At 37.3% G+C, this 19,717-nt stretch overlaps 1 protein-coding gene across 1 annotated transcript; it reads left to right on the top strand.

Annotated features, from left to right (window-relative positions):
* The first annotated feature begins 10,646 nt into the window (after nucleotides 1-10,646).
* On the top strand, nucleotides 10,647-18,901 carry LOC102798897 (obscurin-like). Its single transcript, XM_087836173.1, has 12 exons — nucleotides 10,647-10,686; nucleotides 10,941-10,973; nucleotides 13,073-13,345; nucleotides 14,346-14,627; nucleotides 15,038-15,328; nucleotides 15,712-15,969; nucleotides 17,178-17,426; nucleotides 17,592-17,711; nucleotides 17,964-18,026; nucleotides 18,108-18,167; nucleotides 18,496-18,558; nucleotides 18,777-18,901. Exons 1-12 carry the CDS (start codon nucleotides 10,647-10,649, stop codon nucleotides 18,899-18,901), a joined length of 1,857 nt encoding a protein of 618 aa, XP_087692299.1.
* Nucleotides 18,902-19,717: the final 816 nt, after the last annotated feature.

Genomic DNA, 19,717 nt, shown 5'->3' with positions numbered 1-19,717 from the left:
ATGATAAAAACACCGAAAACCATACATTTCACATCTGAGCCTCAACTCTCAAGGCCCGGTACCAAACAACTCACCGACCGGTACCGGTCGGTGGCCTAGGGGTTGAGGACCGCTGTTTTAGGGAACTCTTGAAATACATCAGATGCATCTGCGTCTCTCATTTATGGAAGCTTTGTCAAGATGCACAGAGCAGGTAAAAGGGGCAGAGGTCATGCATTCAAATGTTTAATAGAATTTAGTGTGAAAAAAAGTTTCCCAGTAACAGTTTTGGTGTGATCTGAAGCCATGGAAATAAAGTGAAGGTGTACTGCCACAGAGAGACTGTATAATTGAGATATTAGTTGCATTTTGGTTTGACATGTTCTTGACAGCTCAGCTAATTTGTTTTCAGGCTATACTAGATTTTATTTTTTTTTGTTAAGATGGAAAACACCAGTAGACACCAGACCTTGTAAACTGAATTTAATATGTGATAGAACTTTTCAAAACTTATTGCAAGCAGCAATATACTGCTAGTGTTTCCTGTAGGCATTAGGGGGAAAAAGCAATGTGCAGAGACTTCCATTTACTTATCATGATAGACTAAGATTATATTATATTATATTATATCCTACAACCTCTTTTACAGTGCTAGTCACATATTCAATTCAATTCAATTCAATTTTATTTATATAGCGCCAAATCACAACAAAAGTCGCCTCAAGGCGCTTCATAGATACAGAGAAAAACCCAACAATCATATGACCCCCTATGAGCAAGCACTTTAGCGACAGTGGGAAGGAAAAACTCCCTTTTAACAGAAAGAAACCTCCGGCAGAACCAGGCTCAGGGAGGGGCGGCCATCTGCTGCGACCGGTTGGGGTGAGAGAAGGAAAACAGGATAAAAGACATGCTGTGGAAGAGAGACAGAGATTAATAACAGATATGATTCAACACAGAGAGGTCTGTTAATACATAGAGAGCGAGAAAGGTGACTGGAAAGGAAAAACTCAATGCATCATGGGAATCCCCCGGCAGCCTACATCTATTGCAGCATAACTAAGGGAGGATTCAGGGTCACCTGGTCCAGCCCTATTCATGGATAATGACCAAATATGAACAGTTCTGTAGGAGTAAACATGCAATTAATTTGATATTATATGAGTGTGTTTATAATTTGTCACAGCTAATAGGCTAATAAGTGAACTGAATCATCAGTGCACTTTATGGGGGAATTTTATGGTGGTAGACAAGGAACAGTAGACTGCAGTTGTGGTAGATGTGGCTACCCTGCAGACAGCAACAGTAGGAAGAAGGAGCACGAGAAAACAGAGAAATACCAGGGCGTGAAGGAGCAACTGGAGTAGATGTATAATTTATAATATAAAGTCAAAAGTAGTCTCAGCAGCAATAGGAGCAACAAGAGCTATAACTCCAAAACATACAATACAAAATATATGTATGTTTATATGTGTGTGTATATATATAATTATTATTATTATTTACTTTTATGTTAATTATATGCAACAAAAATTTAATCTCCAGGCACAGACATCTGCTGGTCTGTTATTGCATGGGGGAGGAAGCATAGGCACAACTCGAATCTCATGTGTGTGCAAAATCCTCTTGTCAAACTGAGCTCACTTAGAGTTACTGGTGAAAATAAATAAATAAATAAACACAGGTTTTTAGAGTTTATTTTTTCATTTAAAGGATTTTGCTTTGCTTAAGATCAACCATCTAAAGGGTCATTTCCTGTGTTTAGTGTCACAGCAAACCTTAAAAAACCACCACAAAGGTTGGGGTTGGGGACACAGATGGCTATTTGATGACCATAACCATATCAAGTAAACTGCTGCATGAGCTGACATCAGGACAAAGCAAAAGAAGAAAAAATGTATAGTTTAGAGAGCTGTTTAAATTAAGTAACAGTAAGATCATATGTGTATGTGTTTTTTTTTTTTTGTTTTTTTTTTTTTAACATAAACTCTCTGTGCTTTGTAGCTTTTAAAATATTGTTAAGTTCAAATTTGACCAATTTTTGACCTGTTAAAATTTAGATAGGTTGTTCCAGGTCAAATTTGACCCATATTTATAAAGAATTTAGATCCACCAAATCAGGGAAAATGATAGTTTAGACAATCTTAGAGCGTGAGGGGATGCATGAAGAATGGAGAAGAAAAGGGTGATGTGCAGAGCTCTAATACCTCCGCAAAGATACGGTTGATGAGCCACCATAAAGAAATGGAAAAGAGTTGTTGAAGCTAGGCTAGGATTGCAGCAAGAGTGAAAAGGAAAATTTGCCAGATGGTAGAGGAACCTATATTGCATTGTTGATAGATGCAAAACATTCTTGACAATTATATTCTATTCAAATCTGCAAAGAAATACAGTGATACATTTTCACCATGAAGCAACTTTAAGCAAGAATAACACAACATCAAACTGCAATGATGGCATTACAGAATTAAGTATTTGTTCTTTTAAGCAGCCTACATCTGTGTAAAATACTGTTGGTGGTTACTGACTATTCTCCCACGGGCTTATTTTTATCACCGTAAGGCCTCATGATGTCTGTTTGGGCCACCTAGTAAAGAGGAAATGCAGCCTGTGGTTTCAGCCTGAAGACTTCTGTGTAGCAGATGTCTTGTTTTCTGTTATCAGCTCACAGCAGAGAGTTAACAAGGAATGACGACAAGAGTACAGTGAGAAGAATTTGACTTTGTTCTGTTTGTGTTCATATGATCTGCCTATATTGAAATAATAGTAATAATTTTCACCGGCACATTTAAGTATTCATGACACTGTGTGAAAACAGATAGAAAGTCATTGTCCTGCTGTCTGGGCTTCCCCTGATTATAGGGAAAGCAGACGCACAGACTGTCCCTCTGCCGGCCACTTATAGGCCAGCTTTGGTCCAGTTCACTCTTAAATAATGTTTTATACAATGAAGCAGTATCTGATTTATTGCTTTGCTTTCATTAGAATTTTATCCCATTACTGCAACAGTAGTAAAAGGTGACACCAAGATTTTACCCAAGGAATTTACGAAAAATAGCTGGTATGTATATATATATATATATATATATATATATATATATATTAGGGGTGCAACGATACTCGTATCGATATTGAACCGTTCGATATAGTGCTTTCGGTTCGGTACGCATATGTATCGAACAATACAACATTTTAAATTTATTTTATCAACTTTCCTTCTGACGGTGCTGTCTGTGTTGAGCGCTCAGTGGATCTGCGCTCGACAGTGCAGCCTAGGCGGAGTAGTCGAACGCAGATTCACTGAGCGCAGGGCAAGCTAGCGAGACAGAAGTTAAGCTCTCCTTGCAACATGGCAAATTGAACCTCCCCCACCCTCATTCAGATCTGGCGTTTGGAACTATTTTGGTTTTCATGTGACGTATGACCCTGAAGGTAAGCGCGTCATGGACTAAAGTAAAACAGTATGTTGGATGTGCCAGCAATGCTCAATTACATGGGTGGGAAATAGTGTGTTAGCACAGTTAGCTCGTTAACGTGTTGGCCGTCCACCCCACGCACGGGGCGATCCGCGGTAGCTCATTAACGGAGATTTGCCGTGTTGTGGCGTTAACGTCATTTCAGATTAACGCTGACAGCACTAGTGGGAACACAACGAATATGACTGCACATTTACTCTGACATCATCCTAGTGCAAAGACAAGTGGAAGCAGACAAAAACAACAAGCACGCATGCTACAAACTTTACCCGAGTCATTTAGACAGCCGTTAGCACATGATTCTCCTTATGGGGACCTGATATGTTTAATATGCTGCTGAGAATATAGCCCAGAAGAAGCGTATAGTATTGCTTTTATTTTGGAAAGAGCCATTTCTCTGTAATAAACTCTCTTTTCCAAAGATGAGTGATTCCTCAATCAGATACAGGGTTCGCAAAATCGCTAGCCCCGGGACGTTGGGCTAGCAATTTTTCCAGTCGGGCTACCAAAATCTATCTCTGCCCTGCCCGTCGGCCTATCGTAGGAAGGAAAAATATATGTCAGTGCTTTTGCATTCTTTCGGAAATGTAGCTGGGTAATTATGTCATTGGCATCGGTGAGCTACTGTCAATATGTGACATATTGAAATCGCGTTTGAATTTGCACTTGTTTTTTGCTTTCACTTTGCAATCGCGCGAACTGTGTATAGAGAGCGACAGCACTGATTGGTGAGTGATGATAATTTGCGCACCAATTCCTCTGACATCATCTTATCAATCGTTAGCTTACTATGCAAACATGACAAGTGAAATCTCCTGCAGCTTAAACATGTGAGAGGTTGATCGCGCAGAGAATCGCTGAGCATTATGTGAGTGCGTGTGTAAAAGCAGCAGGATATTTTAGTTCTGCTGAGCCAAATAAGACAGGTCAGGGTGAAGAAGTGACAGCCAAAGAAAAGCTTACCACAAAATGGAAAAGTTATGACAAATCAGACTATGAGGCAAAAAGAAAGTGCAGCTTTATGGTTTCATGGACAAAAGAATTTCTGTGGCTGCAATATGACGAGCTAAATAACCAGGGCTGCACATAAGTGGTCCGCAGGTGCGCATTCGCTGTCAAAATAAAAAACGCGCACAAGATAAGAAGTTGCAACGCGTGTTTGCGTACATAAGATTTTCAGGAGGAGGACAGACATTTGTTTAGAACTCTTAAAGATGTCGAAGAAGCTCCTTTAAGCAATTACTTTGGTGTTCGTCCACCTCCAAAGAAATGTCAGAAGGAGTCCGAACCACAAAAGAAGCGCGTATTCTCGGAAAAGTGGTTGCAGGAGGTGAGCTGGCTTCAAACAAATGATGAATGCACAGAGATGTGGTGCAGAATGTGCCGTGAAAATTTAATAAATGACAAATTAAAAAGGCATGAACATTTTTTTTGTATCGAAAAAATATCGAACCGTGACACCAACGTATCGAACCGAACCAAACCGTGAATTTTGTGTATCGTTGCACCCCTAGTATATATATATATGTGTATATATATATATATGTGTGTGTATATATATATATATATGTGTGTGTGTGTGTATATATATATATATATATGTGTGTGTGTGTGTGTGTATATATATGTATTAATTTAATTAATTAAACAAAAACAATTTACTTAAAGTACAGAGTCTAAAGTAGAAACTCAGGCCAACAAAACACTTATAATCCTTCATAAGTTAGAGTTAGAAATTCTGGAATCAGTGAAAAAACAAACAAACATATATTATCCCATTTGTATAAAGATGCAAAATATGTATTTTGTGAAACTGTATTATGTCTGCAGAATGTGTCTGAGGACTAGATAGATTCACATGGGGACTGACTAGCATTTATGTAGCTTTGGGCTTCAGAATGTTTATTTAGTATCCTTATTTCAGTTCCGCCATCTTGTGTCAGTACAGCACGTGACATCACTGGGTGCTTGCTGCCAATACATTAGTTTATGTTAGTTAACTAATAAGAGAACCAATAACTCGGTGTAATATGAGCAAACTAAAACTAAAAATCTGTTTAAGGGTGTCACTGTCGCTGTCCCTGCCTGCAACAATGAATTTTATGTTAAGAAACTAAGGATATACTGTCCACTTTCACTCACTATCTCTTAAGGTCCTTTGTGATTTGTCTGGCCTGTTAAGCCCCAAAGGGGTTTCGGAGCTTCCTGCTCGAAAAGGAAACGCCCAGAATTAATTGACTATTTCTCTGCAATTACAAACCCTGTGTATACAATCTTGGTATCAAAATAAAGCTAACACTTGTGGAATTTAATCAGAGGTGTAAATATTGCAGCAGATATTACTGTGTCAAAGTTACTGAGACTGGAAGACAGAAAAAGTAAGTAGATTTTTTCCTCTCCTAATTTCTTTCTTTCTTTTTTTTTTAGCATATAACTCTTTTGAATCATGCTTTAGTTGAGATTTTATTCCAGAAATTCGGTAACCAACATGTAACCATCATCTGTGCAAAGATTTAGGTTTCTAAACTGAAACAGTGAAAAATTACAGCACTGTCAATACATAAATATCCAGTCGTACAAAGATGTCCAATTTTGGCACACATTGGACACCATGTTGAATTTTTTAGATATTAAAGAGCAGAAATGATTTAATTTTATTGACAGGCCTAAAAATGCATGTTTTTGAATATTTTTGAAGAATGAACCACACATTCACATAGCAATGGGCTTTTGTGCCGTGCGCATGGAGCGCCCAATTGGCCTCTGAGGGGCTGTAACTTTGGTTTCTTTTGTCCAATGTGAATGATTGACACCTCTTTTTAATTGTTTGAGCAAATAGAATCACAGTAATGATGCCCATTCGGGTCACTGCAACCAATCAGAAGTTGCAAGGCCAAACCGCACATGGGCCCAAATTTACTGCATGTGACGTCTGCCCAGTCTCTTGTCTGTAGCTGGATTTAAAATGGAAATTTTTGAGAGAACTGGCTCTGATGCGGCTAGTTAGCCGTGGTAACTGCTGATAATCACGGAGCTATTGGCTACCTACGAAAATAACGGAGATAATCGGGATGGTAAGCCAATTCCTGTCTTGATGTCTGTTTTTAAACTATTGCTGAAATAGATGCTCCCGCTAAGTTCTTCTTCAGTACGGAGACGAAAAATGGACAAAATCACCTTATTCACTGTATTCAATCTGAGGATGGAAAAGAGCTGGAGATTATTTTTCAAAGCTATATTTTAGCGAGTATAGAGAAGATTCCGTGTCAAGTGAAGAGTTTCTTAATAACTTGCCCGAGGTTTCAGAGCAAAGAAGAAAGGAGGGTTGGAAATGCTCGCTGGCAGTGTTGCTATCAAGCGCCAGACTGGAGACAACTGATTCTGAGTCACGCTTACAGAAGGCCTTCAAAATACAGGGAAGCAGAGCCAGTTATTTATACTGAAATCTGCAAAATTGGATATAAACCAAATATAAATGTGAGGGGTGAGCGGTCGAAGTTCTCTTAGTCAAACTGATGGAGTGTTTTTATCATATGATACATGTTTAATGCACTAATGGAAGAACATGCGACACCATCCTGTCAGATGCCTTTGCTGGTTGGGGTCAGTGATGAATCAGGTGAGGAGGATTCAAGACTGGGCCAAGAGATAAGTTGGAGCCCCTAATGCTGTGTGCCTTTGTTTGGTTGGTGTGTTCTCCTGAGGGGACAGGGTGACAGTCTGTATGACCCAGTAACTGACCAAAGGAGGCAGACAGCTGATTTAGCACCGACTTGAGCACAGGACTCCACTTGAGGTAACAAAGAAAGGCCGAAAGGCTGAGTATCACACTGGATGGGAAGCTGTGGGATAGCAAGCTGAACGAAACGCCTGTTCTTTTGATTCACACATAGAATACGTTTGAAAGGAGGGATTTGTTAGGATTAAAATGATTAAATAAATGTAAATTTTTATGATTTTTATACACTCATTGCTATGTACTCATTTAAGAGTCGGAAGCTTCATTCAGCTCTATGACTGAATTGAATTTTTGAGATTGACATGTAGTGTGCTGAGGGTTTTGCAACATGCTTACACATCATACTAGTTAGCAGTCTTATCTAAGCTCCAGGTGGTAGCCAGGGGAGAGGAATGTTATTTTCATCTGGATGTAGTGTTTTCAGTGGGAGAAACATTTGGTCATTCATCCAAGTGGCGTCTTCAGTCTCAGCTGACACCAGGTTTCCCTAACATTATAAACAGTACATATGCATAATGCCTGAAACCAGCCCACTGAATGAACAATGGGCTATAAGGTCAGTTCCTTGATCGTTAATATGCAAATTGACATGACCATGTCAATTTGCCAATGGGCAAGATTTCTGGGCGGGCCACCACAGAAAGAGGAAATGCAGCTTGTGGTTCAAGTCAAAAGTCTTCCGTTTAGCAGATGTCATGCTTTATGTTATCAGCACACAGCAGAGAGTTAACAAGGAACGCAAGCCAAGAGCAGAGTGGAAATTTGACTTTGCTCTTTGTGCACATTTGTATATGATTTGCCTGTACTTGAATAATATTAATGATTTTTCTGAATTTATATTTAAAAAGGACAAGAACAACTGACTGTGAAATGTAAACTGAGCCTGGCTGACATGAAGTGTCTCTACTTTTAAACTACTTTTAAACAGGACAATGATGCTGCAGCTCTGAAACCACAAAGACTAGTTTTTTATTTGAGTTTGGACAAAGATCTCAAAAAAGAGATTGAGTAGTATGATTAGGAAATAAAACTGTAAATAACATAAATAATTTAATCAAAACTAATATCTAAACTCAATCAGGATTTGTTTTATTAAAAAAAAATAAAGGTATAGGTATAGTATTCTAGCAATAGTAAAAAAAAAAAATTCTTTATGCTTTGTTCTCATTGTTTACATTATTATTAAAAAATTATTAACTGAACTAATGAAATCAAAACAAGAAGCATCGCTGAATAATTTATGAAGATGAAAATAGACCCTTGTTGTACATTATTGTCCTTTCAGATTCACAAGTTTTGAAACCATGATAAGATGGTAAGAATTACACTCAGTATCACCCAAATAAACTAATGTGCTAATATTTTTGTGTGGTATAACTGTAAGTTACCACATACCTACAAGCTTATCTGTACCATCTCTTCACTAGGCAAAAAAAAAAATCAGATAACTTGCTTCAGAGTGATAACTGTTATCAGAGAGAGCTCGACTGCTGCACACATGAAACAACTCTAACCAACCATTCCCGCATGCAAGTAGTTTTATTAAAAACATGTTATATGAATTGTCTTCTCATTTATTAGGGTTGCATGATTATGGTCAAAATTATTTTCACAATATTGATGATTGATTGAACTGCTTTTATGTAAACATAAAACTGCTTTCACATTCATGTTGTGTCACATTCCTGTTAGTGTACAACTCTTAGCTTCAAAATACAAACACAGTTCTTAAAATGTCAGCACACTGTTTAAAATAGAAATGAAAAAAAAAAACATAATGCTGTAATTTGCAAATCTCATAAATCCATATGTTCAAAATAAAATGTAGAAAGCATATTAAATGTACCATTTTTAAGAAAAAAAATATTGACTTGTTTCGAATTTCTCACAAAGCTGGGACAGAGCCATGTTTACCACTGTGATGCGAATATTTAAATCTTGGATTGTCTCTAATCAAGAAGTCAAACATGTGCTCCAAGTTCCTGTTTTTTAGTCATGAAAGATGTATGCTGTACAATTTCACCCTGGAATAAGAACAGTTCACATAAACCATTAAAAGGACAAAATTACCATCACAGTCATGCCGATGTATATAAAAGTGTGTAAACATCTGCCTACAATTGTAACATTTTTTGGACTTTTTTCATGTCATTTTCAGGTTGTCTTCAGGTTTTATGTCTTCATGGCATATATTCCTTCAATAAGTTAAACTAGAAATTAGAAATTGAACTATGAATTTAAATGTTGCCTTTAGTTTGTGAAATATGCAACTCTGCTGTTTCAGTTCAAATTGTTATTTCCTGCATTTGGGGTGACAAACAAATTTAAAACAGGAACTCAACCACAACATGATAAGATTTACAGATCTATGCTGAGGTTAAGGGAGCTTTGCTCACTGTAATACTGCATGATAATACCTGAGCTCACAGTGAAACACAATATAAGCATACATATTTACATACTTCACTGAAAATACAGGCTCCAAAGTAGAAACTCAGTCTAGCAAAGGTGCTATTGTTATTGTTATTACAAATGACTGAAATATTTGATTGACACATTTCAGAAAGATGGAAAAAAGAAGAAGCATTTTGTGAACGACTAACAGCAAACCAGGTGGTATATCATTAATAAGCCATACTCATAAAATGAACCCAAGGACAATGTAAATATGAGCTCAATCCAGCTCTGAAACAGAGAGAGAAAACTTCAGACTAATCTATCAGTGTTAGGGAAAAAAGTATCAGGTCAGTAACCCCCCCCCCCCCCCCCCCCCCCCCACCACCACCCCAAGAAAAAAAACCCCAAAACAACAACAAAGAAAAGCATGGTAACACTACAATAAAAAGAAAGATGCTTGTTGGATATTCGGAGATCAGATCAGACCCAGATACATTTGTACAGATGGCGTCCAGAACAGGAATTATTGTAAGTGAAGAGCACTGGAGGTATAGGAGTGTGATGACAAGGAGCTATCAGCGAGATGACATTTATAGATGGCAGCATAACTGTCTGTGGATCTACCAAAATACTAACTGATGACTCCCAGTGTCCAAGGCCTGCAGCATGATACAGAGGACACTTCAAAAAACACATAAGAGTTTCTAAAGAAGAATACTGAGAAAAATTATGACCTGGAGAAATATGTCAGCTGGCAACACAAAAATAGAGAAATATAACAAAACAAGAAACAAATGTTTATGCTTACAATAGACAGGAAATGCAAACACGTCACACAGCTGCTGTGGTCAAAGCTACAGAAGCTGTGTGAGGTTTGTATAAGAAAAGGAAGCACAGAGAGGCAGCAGTCAGAAGAAGAAGCTGAGAGCTCTGCTCTTGTCTGTATTAAATGCTGCTTCTCATCATTCTGCATTTTTTATTTATAATAAATATAATTTATATTAAGTAAACAGTCAGATTGAGATTGGCGAGGATCCGAGTGGCTGGATGTGAAGATGGGATACACTTTGCACTGCATAATGGGCTTATTATTGTGTAAGTACATTTCTAGCTTCGTTTGAATGGCACTAATTAATAAAAAAAAAGCTTCTAATCTGTGAGCATTATAGTCTATAACTGGTTAAAACGGTCTAATTTTATGATTCTTAAAGCAAAATGTTGCTGGTGCCTTTGCTCAGTTTAGTCTGGAGCATTATGTTGGATACATGGTTGCTTTTATTGCTTTCATTGCTCGTCTCGTTTGATTTTATGACAGTTTGATTCTGATGATGTTTCAATCTTTATTTTAGTGCTCAGTACACTCTTCTACGTAAATGCTGATGGTGAGAAATTTCTTTTTCTTTGCTTTGTATTTATAGAATATGCATGATATTGCTTTCCAGAGTCACACCTCCTGTACCACTCTAAATGATTTCTTAACACATTTTCATACAGTTTATATAACATTTTAAAATACTAAAATCTGATGCAGTTACCAAAATTGTCAGGAAAAAAGACTATACATGAGACAGACAGATAACAAATAACATTAAATACAAATTTTCATTATGTTAAAATGTTGGAACACTTTAAACGTCCAGAACCAATTAAATTCCCTTTTGAACAGGCTCATAAATATTACATATTTAACTTTTCTGTGCAGTGTTGTTTCGGTATTTTCTTTAGTTGTGGGGAAATAAATAAAACACATAACACACAGATAAATAAATACAAGCAACAACGTTTGTATGCTTCTATTTGGATTTGTAACTGAATATTTTTATGTGAACATTTGCTGTAAGGAGAATTTTGTTATAGAAATTATCACACTTTACACATTCACTCAGTGATTTGTTTGGTGCTTCTAGCACATTAGACTGAGTGTCTACATACAAAACTACACTACAGATTCCCTCTAATTTATTCTTCGTCTATTCATAGACCACTTAATTCAATTCAGTTCAGTTAACAGTCAGTAAGGTAAAGACCCTAGAATAAAAGAAAGTCTAACTAATTTGATGACACAGAAAACTGACTTTAAGATCAACATTGCTTTCTAATCCACCAATGTCTGCTTGTAGTACACCTGTTGGATAGAGCAGTAACACTGATGGTCACATGCTCTACCAATAACAGAAATAGTACCTACAGTGTTCTGAGTCTCCCTGTTTTCAAACAGTGTGTGAAATACTGTTTTTGTATTTTATGTGATGTTACTGTCATTTCCATATGACAAAGGCAAAGGGAGAGTAGGCTCTGTGTAAATATGATACAGCCCCCACAGGAATAACAGACACCATTCAGTGTCATGTTACCTTTCAGTGTTATTAAAGGAAAATGTAGAGAGGACACAAAACATCTAAAAGTAATTTGTTTGTGTAACATTTGTCTTTGAATAGATGAAGAATAAATCAGAGGGAATCTGTAGTTTTTGCATGAAGACAGTCTAATGTGTCACATGCAAGTAAATATTTTCTATTTGGTGCTAGAAGCTAAATGACTGAGTGAATGTGTAAAGTGTGATCTTTTCTCAGAATACTCAGAGCTGACTCCGGTCTTCTCAACATTCTTGTCCTTTTGGATGTGAGCTCAGCCTTCGACACTATCTCTCACGCCATCCTTCTAAACAGACTTTCCTCTCTTGGCATCTCTGATGCACTTATTCTCACTCACTATTGATGACTCCACATTTTCCCTTCACCTCAGATTAAGAGCCTTGGTGTCATCCTAGACAGTTTATTATCCTATAAATCTCACATCAATAATCTCACTCCTTCTGCCTACTTCCATCTATGCAACATTAACCGATTATGTCCTTCTCTTTCCACCCAGTCTTGTCCACAGTCTCATTACCTCCCACATTGACTATTGTAATTCTCTCTTGCATGTCTCTCCCAAAAATCCCTCCATATGCTTCAACTGGTTCAAAACTCCACTGCCCGCATTATTATTATTATTATTATTATTATTATTATTATTATTATTATTATTATTATTATTATTACCAGAACCTCCTCCTACCATCACTCCTGTTCCTCACAAACTTCACTGGCTCCCTGTGAAATTCCGAATAGTAAACAAAATTCTTCTGCTCACCTTCAAGGCCCGTCATATCCTTGCTCCTCCCTAACTTTCTAACCTGATAAGCACGACCTCTTCTGCCTGCTCACATCCAACTTGTTGTGCCTTCTTTCCATCTCAGCACCATGGAAACCAGAGCTTTCAGTTGATCTGCTCCCAGGCTGTGGGAATCTCTCTCTCTCTCTCTCTAAGTTGTTCTTCGTTTTGTCATTGTTCTGTTATGTGTTTTATTCTATTGTTAAGTGTCGTTGGGTGTTTGAAAGGCACTTTTAAAAATAAGTTATTATTATTATTTCTATAACAAAGTTCTTCCTGAAGCAAGTGAAAATCTGATATTTCTCTTTTCCTGTAACCTCAACAGCAAGTAAACCCAGAGCCACACTGACAGCACAAAGTTCAATCATACCAGCAGGGGGCAGTGTGACACTGAACTGCTCTGTGGAGGGCTCTGCTGGCTGGAATGTTTATTGGTTCAGAAGTGATTCAGTCTCCTCTGAAATCGAGCTCATAAGAGAAGGTGAAACAAACAGAGTTATTAGTGTCTCACAAGGAGGTCTGTACCGCTGCAGAGGAGGGAGAGGAGATCCAGTTTCCTTCACAGAAGAGAGCAATGAAGTCACCATTACTGAAACCGGTAATTTCCAAAAGTAACAAACTGAAAGACCTGAATCTGTTTGTTCTGTTTCTAGAGTGGTCTGAGTTGAATTTTTAGTTTTCTGTTAAACTGAAATGGATCATTATGTGATCTGTGCTAACAACATTCTCTGTAAACTGTGAGTTTGTCTGATAAGAGAGACCCTGGGTTTCTGTTCCAGAAAGAGAGTTAACTTACCCTAACTCTGAGTTAGGTTACCAAGTTACCATGGTAACAGGCTATGTGACGTTAGTCCGCTTCTGACAGGTTTTCTTTAACAAACTCAGAGTTTCTCTCTGACTCATCCTCTTCTGCTCCAGTTGAACCACCTGACTAACACTGGGTTTCATTTCCTCATTCACAAAATTAAACCTCAGAGTGGAGCCAGTTAATCTGCAGTAGTTTGTGTTTTTAAAAGCGTGAAAATCAGAATTCAATATTAGTTTGCCATTCTGTGTACTTATTAAGTGCTTTTACATTTATTCAGAATCTGAACATGTTTTCACTGAAAACCATCTATATCAGTGTCTCAACCCAGATAACTGTGACACTGATCCAGGTCTGTCTGAAGGTGTTATAGGCTCTGTAATGGAACAGAAAACTGGGTCTGCATCACAATGCATTTGTACAGCAGTATGATCTAAAATGGATAAGAATGACAGATTCAGACTAGAAAGGGCCTTCTTTTAACACATTTGTCTGATGCAAATTTGCATTAAGACTTGGAAAGCTGCACTTTTGAGCTAAATGTGAAAGTTACTATCTGTGAACTCTGACTATTAATAGTAACTTTCTTATTCTTCTTCTTCTTCTTCTTCTTCTTATTATTATTATTATTATTATTATACAAATATATAAATAAATACATGGGTCTGCATCAGATGCTATTCACAAGGCAGGAAAAATCCAACACAGGACACAAAATATCTAAAAACAATTTGTTTGTGCAACATTTGTATTTTGTGATGTACTGATGTACTTTTTCCTGTCACCTCAACAGCAAGTAAACCCAGAGCCAAACTGACAGCACAAAGTTTAATCATACCAGTAGGGGGCAGTGTGACACTGAACTGCTCTGTGAATCCATCATCATCATCTGGATGGAAATACTACTGGTACAGAGAGGAGAAATCCTCTGAACCTCTGACCACAAAAGATGCAGTTTTCCACTCAAATGGACAAATCAGTGTCTCACAGGAAGGACTCTACAGGTGCAGAGGAGGAAGAGGAAACCCAGTTTACTACACAGAGGACAGCCAGTCAGTCAGGATTGGGAAAACTGGTGAGTTTGTATTCACCAACAATGTTAAATAGATTGATGACTGAGGATTACTATGAAGGAAAAACAAAATTATATTTCACGGTAACCTCTTTGGCATTGTAATAATGCTCTTATTGGAAATTGTTGAACATGAAATGTCGAGTCCATGGGAACTGACTAAAAGTGCTCTCTAGTCAAGTAAAATATATTAATTTTCACAAGAATACAAATATGAAACATAAAACCTAAATAAATATATACATATATTATAAATTATATATTTAATATATTATAAATAAATATATACATAAATATCACAGATTAACAGAACATAAAAAAGGAAAACATATGGGGGAAAAAAACACTGAGAAAAGCATTGAGAAAAAATGGAGAGTGAGCCTGACGAAATATTATTCATTACTTTCCAACAGGATCTGTCCTCACTGTGTCTCCATCATGGCTGAGTCCTGGAGCCTCAGTAACTCTGAACTGTGAGGTTGAACATCCGTCTGCAGGATGGAGCTTCTACTGGTATAAAGCTGTTCCTGATCTATCAGAGAAATCCTCCAGTTATGAGCTGCTACCTGATGGCAGTGGGACTGCACAGGACTCCTACATCATTCATGGACAGACACACACAGCAGGATATGTGTGCAGAGCTGGAAGAGGAGACCCAGAGTATCACACTGATCACAGTCAACCAAAGTTTGTCTGGTCTGCAGGTCAGTTTGTTTCTCTGTTGTTTACCTCCAAAGGTCACCCAAAGGAGAATTGAATCTTTTCATTTCTGATTGTGATTAAAGTCTTTATTTAAAACTTGTTTAATGTTTAGCTCAGGCAGCAGTCTGACCTGTGTCCCTTTGCTGCTTGTCTTCCCCCTTCACTCTCCCTGCTTTCCTGTCTCTCTACACTGTCACTATCAAAAAAAGTAGGAAGCTTTGTGTACGAAATTTAAAAAAAAAAAAAAAGAATGTTAACTAGTTAACGGCTCTGACTAATATGAGGAAAACACAGATAAGGAGATTATAATTGTTGCCATTAAAAATAAATTTAAAAAAATCCTAACATCTGTGAGCTTTGTGTTTCGACTGCATGTTGTTTCCAGATGTTCATTCAGCAGCGTCTCTCACAGTGAGTCCTGACAGAGTGCAACACTTCACCTCTGACTCTGTCTCACTGACCTGTGAGGGAAACTTCACTGAGTGGAGAGTGAGGAAGTTCTCTGAGGATGGCCGACTCTCTGACTGTAGGAGAATGACTGGATCCACATGTGACATCAACACATCAAAGTCAGATACTGCAGTGTACTGGTGTGAGTCTGGATCAGGAGAGTTCAGCAGTGCAGTCAACATCACTGTACAGAGTATGTTATTATACATTTATTTCTTGGATTTGGATGATTTAGACGTCACATGAACATTTGTCCCAGCTTTGCTGTATGTGAAGTAATTTTATGTGGGAAAAATATGACACATACATAGTGTTGGGGAGTAACGGAATACATGTACCGCCGTTACGTATTTAAAATACAAAATATGAGTAACTGTATTCCGTTACAGTTACCGTTTAAAAAGGTGGTATTTAGAATACAGTTACTTTGTTGAAATAAATGGATTACACGGCGGTACTTTCCTGTTTGGTATTGTGGCGGGTCAGGACTGTTTGAGTTTTGTCTGACAGCTACGTTCTGTTGTTCCAGGTGGCAGCGTTACGGTTGCCATGGTTACAGGGTGACGCTCTCTCTCTGCGTGTTTCCTGGGCGAGAGAGCGCCTGTTGTTGTTGTGCTAAGCTAATAGGCAGAATGCTACAGGTATAGCTCTAAAGAATGTAGCATCATAGGCAGTGTAGTCCGTGCTGCAGGGAGAATGGACTGCCATACCCGTTATGTGTCTGTGAGCGAGGGAGGGAGAAAAAGGAAAAGTACGAGCTGTCATCCAGCAAAAACGGGAGCTGGAAGCATGTTAATATAATAATAACCACTGCAGCCAAGAAGAGAGCCTGACGAGCCCAGTTGTAAGTAAGCTATTAAGACTCGACTGTACACCGTGTTCGTGTTTTCCTCCAAAAACAATAAGTTCCGTTGGAGCAGCCTTTCAACGCCTCTCTCTGTCTCACAAGCAAAGTTGACCCAGACAACAAAGTAAAGCTAGTTTTCGGCTACGAGCCGACACAGAACCCACCGTATTAGTCAGAGGTCCCTTTACTACGGTTCGGAGCCGCGGACCTTCAGTAACAGTAATAAATCACAGCAATAGTACATTCATGTACTACTGCAGCATGATAATATATTAAGTAATCCAAAGTATTCAGAATACGTTACTCTCATTGAGTAACGTAACGGAATACGTTACAGAATACATTTTGGGGCATGTATTCTGTATTCTGTAATGGAATACATTTTAAAAGTAACCTTCCCAACACTGCACATACAGCAGTTTTTAAATTTACAAGATCAGGTCTTGATGATGAAAAGCATTTGTACAATCTGTTCTTATTATTGTTTGTCAGCTTTTTCTAAAAGTGTGCACCAGCTGATGTGACTGAAACAATTGTGTGTGATTGTGTCACAGATGATGGTAATGGTCCTATCCTGGTGAGTCCTGTTCATCCTGTGACTGAGGGAGCTTCTGTTAGTCTGAGCTGCAGTTTGAGAACACAAAAAATACTTTCCAATGTGTTTTTCTATCACAATGACAAACTTATTCAAAATGATACCCGAGGGGAGCTGAAGATCTCTGCAGTGTCAAAGTCTGATGAAGGTTTCTACAAGTGTCAGTACTCAGGAAGAGAGTCAGCACAGAGCTGGATGTCAGTTAAAGGTGAGCAGGATCAAAACATCTGATGGAGTTTTGTAAACCAGTTTGATGACTGAGAATGAACATTAGATTGTCTGATTTAATTCTCAAAGTCACTTGGCTCCATTTTATAAATGCATTTATTTATAAGATTATAATTTATTAATTAATTTCTGTTTTTTGTTATAGTAACTGTGTCAGGAGCTGACAACTCTTCATCTCCTGTGTGGTTGATTGTTGGACTGGTTTGTGGAGTCTCTCTCATTATTATTCTCCTGCTCTTGTTGTATCGCTGCAGACAGTCCAAGTGTAAGAGCCTCTTCTTTTCACTCTGTATTAGAGAGTTTATTTACTACATACACTTTAATTATTCACACATATACTAATACTACTGTTATCTTTATGTAATCACGCAAGTTGCATACAGTGAAATTGGTGAACTCCAGTTTGAAAAGCACGCAACAGCTAGATATGAAAAAGATGTGAGATTTAAGAAGATTATCTCGTGATATGCTTATAAACATTTAACTTTTTCTTTGTCTTTTCTTTTTTTTATTGCAGTTCCAGATGAAACCCAAGATGTCACATATTCTCTCATTAAGCTTAAAGATTTTGAAAAGAGGAGTATGCAAAGCACACATTGTGTCGGGGAAAAAAAATGTAATAATTATTTTCTTTTGTGAATTAATCTGATCATCTTAACAGGGAAGCATCATGAACCAGAGGAGCATGTTATTTACTCTGAGGTGAAGACGGGAGCTGCAGGTACAGTCACAACAGTCTCATTCAGTGTTTGTACTTGAATGTGTCATCACATCATTATATTGCAGGTAATTATAGGTTAACATGGAGTTTAGTTATTCACTTACTAATCAGTGTTTCAGCTTTACTGAATCACAGCATCCACAGATTCTGACCCAGACCTCAATCACAAAACACACACATGCAAAGCTGAAGTGTCACAGGCAACAAATTATTTCACTTAGGTTTCTTTCACTGTAGTTGCAAAAATTTTAAATTTCATATGTATCCAACATCTTTGTATCATATCTGTGCTGAACAAATGTGTCCTGAGCTCTGACGTCTCTTTTAGAGGACAGTCTGATGTATGCTGAGGTCAAACAGCCCAAAAAAGAAAAAGCCAAGAAAAACAAAGGTGAGCAAAGTCTGCCATCATCTCCACTGAGTATTGTTCAACATGCTTATCTGCTCCTAAAATGTAAATCTGTTTATTTTAATATTTATATTTAGGTATTCACAACAAGCAGCTGATTAATGAAATCTATCAAACTCTATCTTTGCTTTAGTGCAGACATCAAGTATCCTCCTGGTTAATAATATTATTGTTTTCAATGATCTTCTCTTCATTCACAGGAAAATCAAGTCCTGCAGCTGATGCAGCAGTTTATTCTGAAGTCACATCAGGAAGCTCTCTCAGTAATTCTGCTGCCATGCAGGCTGATTTATTCTTCACATTATTAAATGTCTTCAGCTCATAATATCTTTACATGTTGGAAATCACTTTGTCTTTCTGTGCTTGTCTTACAGGTCAGTGAGGAGAGCTGTAGCAGCAAAGCCAAGAAGAAGCTTTTTATGAAGCCACTCTTGCTCTTCTGATATTTTTTATTTAAATCTATGCTCTCATTTTTATGAAGATTATACATTTTTTAAATACACTTTTTAAAAAAAAAAAAAAAAAAAAAAAAAAAATATATATATATATATATATATATATATATATATATATATATATATATATATATATATATATATATATATATATTCATTGTTAAAGGTTTTGTATAAAACTTTGAATGTATCCTGTTCCAACAGCTGCAAAAAAAAATAGTTTGAAATATGTGATCATATATTTAGTTTCTTATATAGCGCAACTTAAAGTCAGAGTTGTTTGCCATGACTTTTGTTGCCATGAAAACAGGATACTGCTGGACTTCAAGTTTGCTCTGTCCATTTTACTTTAGTTATTTAGTTTGTCCTGTCTTAGTTTTATTGTCTTTTGTTATTCTATTTGAGAAGGATTTATCTTTTAGCTCTTTTTAGAGTCATTTTATATATTGTGAATAAAATAAATGTTTTTATTTGCTACTCTTTTGGGTGTAAAAGACCTTTATTGGTTACTTTCTATTTTGCCTCTGGCTTATTTTTATCAACTGAAAAGCCTCATGATTTCCCCAAAATGGGGAAACTAAGCATGTGGTTTCAACGAAAAGCCTTCTGTTTATGAGATGTCTTTTTTCATGGTATCAGCACACAGCAGAGAGTAAACAAGGAGTTCAGACAAAAAGCACAGTGGA

The sequence above is a fragment of the Neolamprologus brichardi genome, chromosome 3 (assembly GCF_056152115.1).
Source record: "Neolamprologus brichardi isolate AB-2024 chromosome 3, ASM5615211v1, whole genome shotgun sequence".
NCBI classification, from domain to species: domain Eukaryota; kingdom Metazoa; phylum Chordata; class Actinopteri; order Cichliformes; family Cichlidae; genus Neolamprologus; species Neolamprologus brichardi.
This window is presented reverse-complemented; position numbering and strand designations above follow the sequence as displayed.